Source organism: Mesocricetus auratus, unplaced genomic scaffold (assembly GCF_017639785.1).
Source record: "Mesocricetus auratus isolate SY011 unplaced genomic scaffold, BCM_Maur_2.0 Super-Scaffold_100018, whole genome shotgun sequence".
Taxonomy (NCBI): Eukaryota; Metazoa; Chordata; class Mammalia; order Rodentia; family Cricetidae; genus Mesocricetus; species Mesocricetus auratus.
Genome location: NW_024429199.1, coordinates 40,755,472 through 40,761,517, shown reverse-complemented (window position 1 = coordinate 40,761,517; position 6,046 = coordinate 40,755,472). Strand labels below are relative to the sequence as shown.

At 42.7% G+C, this 6,046-nt stretch overlaps 1 protein-coding gene across 1 annotated transcript in view; it reads left to right on the top strand.

Annotated features, from left to right (window-relative positions):
* The first annotated feature begins 2,911 nt into the window (after positions 1–2,911).
* Positions 2,912–6,046, top strand: part of Tfb1m (transcription factor B1, mitochondrial) — a 34,757-nt gene continuing 31,622 nt past the window's right edge. Inside the window, exons 1-2 of the mRNA XM_005065909.4 lie at positions 2,912–3,103; positions 5,653–5,804. Of these exons, the coding sequence (XP_005065966.1) occupies positions 2,971–3,103; positions 5,653–5,804 (285 nt within the window). The 5' untranslated portion in view covers positions 2,912–2,970. The remainder of the gene's footprint in view (positions 3,104–5,652; positions 5,805–6,046) is intronic.

Genomic DNA, 6,046 nt, shown 5'->3' with positions numbered 1-6,046 from the left:
TAGGTTGATATCACTACTTTTAAAAGTTCATGTAAGTACATCCTGGGTCATGGAAACATCCTTATGATTGACATACAGCCTGTGTATTTCTGACATCTTTTATGCCAAATGACTCAACTCCAGTTGTTTCTCAAGCTAATGAAAACAGAAACAGACACGATATGTGCCTCTTATGTTCTCCTGAGTGACAAAGAAACTGATTTTTGAGCAGATTTATTTTAATCCAGAGAACTTTCTATTATGTATGGTATAATAGAGTACGAATAAGTTGAACAGGAAAGAAGATAATCCAAACAACATAAAAAGTACCGATTTTTACATCATCCTTCTTGATAAAATAATAAAACCATATGCAGTTGTTTTGTAGGTTTGCATGTGTTTGCTTTGTATTTCAAAGTAGTCATACGGAAGCTGAAGATTCAAGTCTACACCTAGATTCATATTTATATATATTTAAATAACATAAAGTGAACATGCTAATTAACTTAAAACACTGTCAGTTGATACAGTACTTGAGGAGTGTGGCTACTAAAGTTGGAGCAGGCAGAACTTCTCCAGACACACTGCTGTGTGGCTCTGGGTGCGTCAAAAGACTGTACTTGCCAGTAGTTCTTCACGGTTAGACGGGGATGATGATGTCATTGCCACAGGAGCACAGAAGTAAAACAAAATAGACTGAATGGATGATTTCTAGGTATAGTATTATGGAGAATAAGAGCTCTGAATCAAATACTCAGATTTTTCATGACACTCTGGGCAACTCTCACCACTTCCTTGTTTTCTAAAACAAAGAGGTATTGTCAATCATCCCGTTGTTCCTGCTAACCTAGCAACAGCGAAAGTGCGTGCTTGGAGTTTTTCCTCTCCCTTATCAGGCCCATACTGGTTTGGTTTCCCATTAGCTTTTTCTTTTCTTTTCTTTTTAAGTAACTACCAGAAACATAAACAATGTGTGATTCTGTTATAACCCATACAGCAGCTTGCAAGTGAAAGAAGAGCCAAGGAAGTAAAATTCTCCCACTTGAGAGAAAGGTTTTAATCGTTTCCCGTTCTTTCTTGTCCCTTCGGATGTCAGAGGACAGAAGTCTAATTTGTCTTCCCTCTGTACTTGGCAGTAAGTACCAACCAGACTTTCTGCATTGACTTCCCTGCCTAAGCAAGCCCTCTGTTTCCACTTCCAAGTGTGGGGAAGCTGCTGAGCCACCCCAAGTCTCACCTTTAACATAATAAACCATAATAAAAATCTATCCATTTGTTGTATTGTAACAATTGGTGAGAGAATAATTCTAAAATATTTAGATGTGAACCCTGGCAGTTCTCTTGAGTTGTTTTTTTGGTTTTTGTTTTGTTTTGTTTTTTTGTTTGTTTGTTTTAGTATAATCCCTCTGTGGTTCACTTTCCAAATACTACTCTGAGAAAAGGGGAGAAGTTGCAACGCTTGCAGCATGAAAGGGCCTTAGTCTTCAAAGGCTAAACACGGAGTGGTCCTGATGCTGACTGTACTGGCATTGCTTAAAAATGATGACAGCCACCATACATTTAAACTACAGCTGGGATCCATGATCTTCTAGCTTTGTTAAATTACATGGCTTCACCAAGTTTTCTTGAACCTGCCTTAAACTGAAGTTAGAAATATGTATCCTGTTTCACAAAACCACTTGTTATTGAGGGATTTTAAAAAGGAAGGTGAAACAAGACTGGCAAATAATATCAAAAAACATTTCTCAAAGTTTAAAGTGCTGAAGGCAAGAGACAAAATTATAGCACATTTAAAGATCCAGAATGGCTTTCATGCACGATTCTAAAACGAGGCAGGCCTTGGAATTCTTTCAAAGAATCCTGACCAGAAAATGGTCAGGAGTCGTTTATGACAAGAAAAGGGAAATGATCTGGAGATAATCTAGTAGATTATTAGCTAGGTGTTTTTCCTTTACTTGATTTAACTGGTCTCCTACTCTTGATTAAACCTGGGACGCTATTATCTCGCGCAGCTGTTTGTTCAAAACTCAAATTCCTAAAATCGGTTTTCAGATGGCTCACCTATTAAAAAAGTCTATAGTTTTCTAAGTTCTGAAGCATGCTATGACTGGATGTAAATTAACATCTTCAGGGAAATATGCCAAACACAGACAAGAATAACGCATGCCTTTTTTTTTCTCCTACATATAGGAGCGGGGCAAGAGTTGAAAGTAAAAGAACTATTACGAGTGAGGAACAAGAAAATGGAGAAGGGAACAACTGATAATAACAGAGGGAGTAAAATATGTTATTGCATATATGGGAAAAGTTACAAACAAGCCCATAACTTTATAAAATTAATATACAATAATTTTTTCAGGTGAGGTTTCTCCTCAGCTGGATACATTTTGATGAGCCAGAGAGTCGGAATTCTTGTGACCGGCCCTCTCCACAAACCCGAATGAGATCAGGCACCCCTGTGAAACTCCCTCAGCTGCAAATCATGGCTCTGGTAATTGGAGGCAGCAGACAGCAAGCTGGCCTTGTGCACAGGTGACCGCTTTCACGTGGCGCTCACAACTTTGAGCGACTTAACGGAAAAAAACACTGAGGCTGGGAGAAGTGAGAGACACGAGCAAATAAAAATACCTAGCCTATGAGAAAAAACGGCTAACAGAAAACAAATCGCCATCTTTCCCGCTACTAATCAAAAGTCTAGCCTTTGAAACGCCTACGGAACCTCCCAGAGGCGGGGCTACTACAAAGGCCCGCCCACCGTGGACACGTCCCCAGGGCCCTGCCCCTCTCCTCACCCAGCCTGCACCGCTCTCGGCCTGAGGCGGACTTGCGCTCCCAGTACTTACAAACATCCTGTCAGTTTTCGTCATTTCCGGTAGTGTCTCCAACCAATAAGACGGCCTCAGAGGCGGGCCGTCGTCTCCCAGGCCCCGCCTTCCCTGCGCGGTGGACGCTTCCAGCTCTTGCGCGGGGCAGGACGCTCGGCTCTGCCTCATGGCTGCCTCGGGGAAGCTCTGCACTTTCCGGCTTCCCCCGTTGCCCACCATTCGAGAGATCATTAAGTTGTTCGGACTGCGGGCGGTGAAGCAGCTCTCCCAGAATTTCCTCCTGGACTTGAGGCTGAGAGGTGGCTGAATCGTCAGTTCGCCCGGGTGTCCCCGGTGGGCGCGGGCGGGTGATCGGGCCGGGCGGGCGACCGTCAGTCAAGCGCTTCCCGGTCCCCTCGGAGTCGGTGCTCCTGGAGCCTCGGGCCGAAGGCACGCTCCGTGGTGGACGGCTCTGCCCGCCGGAGTTGCTTCCCGTGCGCCTTATTACGAGCGGGATTTAAATTAAGTGCAGTTTTTTACTCTTCACTAGTTCCCCAATCTGCCCCTCGTTAGCCTGGCGCGGTGACTTACCGCTCCTGTAATCTCAGCACTCGCAGAGCAGAGGCAGGAGGCTGGCCACCAGTTAAAAACAGAGACCCTATTTCCAAAACGAATCCAAAATAGTAAGTCGATGAATAGGATGAATGTTGGCTTCCTGAGTCCTAGAGCCCCTCTAGGGAATGGGTGTTCGCTCTGCAAATGCATACTAAGCAAGCAGCGCAAACAGCTACCTGGTGCCAACGCTGAGACTGTGATACTGCGACAGCCTTGAGTTTGCAGTTTAGTAAATTGAATTCCTCGTGCCAGTTTAAAAGTCACTTCTCTGCCGTAAAATCTGTATAGGGTGAAGGTCACCCAAGTTTTGCTGAGTTTTCACAGGTATTTATTGATTTACTTAGTACCCACGTGTTAGTGATGCTTTCCTTTGGTGAGAATAGGGCCCATCTGTTGCAAATAAGGGCACTAGTTGACTGCTGGAGTTTCAGCCCCTCTCCCTACCTTAAAGGAGACACCCCCACCAAAAAGAAAAAAAGTTTGATTACATGATGCATGAACCACAAAGCATAAATTAGTCATTTGTTTCTTGAATTTGAAGCCTTTACACTGTAAAACAGTTAACCCACGTAAGATTTCTCATCTTTTATTGGATAGAAAGGCCTACAAGGACCTTAAGATTACCTACCTTTAGAATCTTTGGTTCCATGCAATGCCAATACTATCCTCTCCCAGCCATTAGCAAATACTAAAGAGAAAGCAGCATTGTCTACTGAAATACTTTACTTTCTCTAAAGACGGTCTCCTGTGTCTAAGGCTGGCCTTGAACTCACTGTGCAGCAGGGGACACTGAACTTCTGATCCTCCAGCCCTCACCCCCCAAGTGCTGAACTTAAAAGCCTGTGCCACCATGCTCAGTTAATGGTTGTTCGTTGTGCATCTTGGAGCTTCAGGAATGCTAGACAAGCACTCTGTCAAATGAATTACATCCCCAACCATTTAATTTTTCATTCACGTTCTGTTGTGTGTATCCCCGGGAAGTAAGTTCCAGATTCTTAGGTCCTTTATCCACTCTTGTGGGAACCAAGGTGAAAGGAAGTAAAGGTGCTTTTATCCTGGTGAACTCAGACGGAGCAAGTCTGAGACTCAGACATCCGGGGCTTGGCGCTGCGTCTTTGGTATCTGGTTATATGTGAGTGCTCCTGCGAAGCGTAAGAATGGAACCTCTGCCCCACCTGAGAATATGAAGTCCATAATTCTGCTCGGTCAGTCATTCTCGTTCCTTCCGAGAGACAGCTTGGCAACCTGAAACAAAACAAAAAGGACTTGGTTTTGGAGCCCATGCCTAGGGTGGAACTCCTGTCTGCCATTTGCTTTTCTTCGTGACACTTGATGTGTATGTAGTTCAGATAAATTATATTAGAATGGTAAGAGAATTTACATGTGTCAGCCAAAACAGGTGGCTGGTTAGGGGGCGTCGTTGATTCCCTCTCTACCTATTATAAGGCAATACTATTTGAGAGTGGGTAGGCAACATTTTGCCTTTAAGTTTACCTAAGTTGATAGTCAGTAACCATCAACTGGGATTGCACAGTGTCCGTATACAGTGCCAAGAAATGCTAGTGTGTTTTCAATAGTAAAATTTCCAGAGAGGTTCAGATGTGTAAATTTTAATATCTTGCAGTCAGTAAGACCAGTCCATTGTGTTTTTCCAGAGTGATGGTTAGTTGCAGTGAGCCATTAGTCCCCTTTTTTGTGTGATTTCTTAGGTTCTGCTAACTTAAACTGACTGAAGAGTTAGTAATTCCTTTTTAACATGTGTATTTTCAGAACTTAAAATTTCAAGTAGTAAATCCAAACCTTTTTCTGGAAATGATCAAGGGTTCAAATTTCAGAGTCTAGTGGGAGTTGGTTGTGATTGTCACTCTGGCCTCCAAGCAGCTACGGAGGAGAACAGGGACTTCTGCATTCTCTTTTTGGATTTTTGCGTGTGAGGATGGAGGATGAATGTGGAAGTAATCGGTTATTTGATGTTCAAGGGCTATAATGCTGTATGCTCATCTAACCGAGTCTTAGGAACTGGTTGGTGAGGTGGAGAAACAGAAAATGCAGTATTAATTAAATTTGAGGTAAGGAAATTGTCAGAATAATCCTGTTTGTTGAAGGAACTGGAGCTATACCGTGATGTAGAATATTAATGACAGTTACGTGTTGGTTTAGAGTGAGGTAATTAATCAGTAGTAACTGTTGAGAATTCTTAGGGAATTTGCCATGGTAATAAAGGTAGCTAACACGCTTTTTTTTTTTTTTTTAGACAAAATTGTAAGGAAAGCTGGCAATCTAACAGATGCTTATGTTTATGAAGTGGGCCCCGGGCCTGGGGGCATCACAAGATCCATTCTCAATGCCAATATTGCTGAACTTCTGGTGGTTGAAAAGGACACTCGATTTATTCCAGGGTTACAGGTGAGATAACTCAAAGTGTCTTTCTTAGCAAGCAAAAACTGAATGAAATCTTAGGCCATGATTCCAGGTCCTGCCCCAGAGGTTACGGTTCTGTCATCTAGAGAAGTCTAAAAAACTGTTGTATGCAGGAATACTCAAATAGTCTGTTGATCAGTTTGAGTAAAAGCACTTTACACACGGATGATAAATAATTATTTGTATAACTTTATTTCTAAGCTACGTATATTATGACCCAGTTCTAT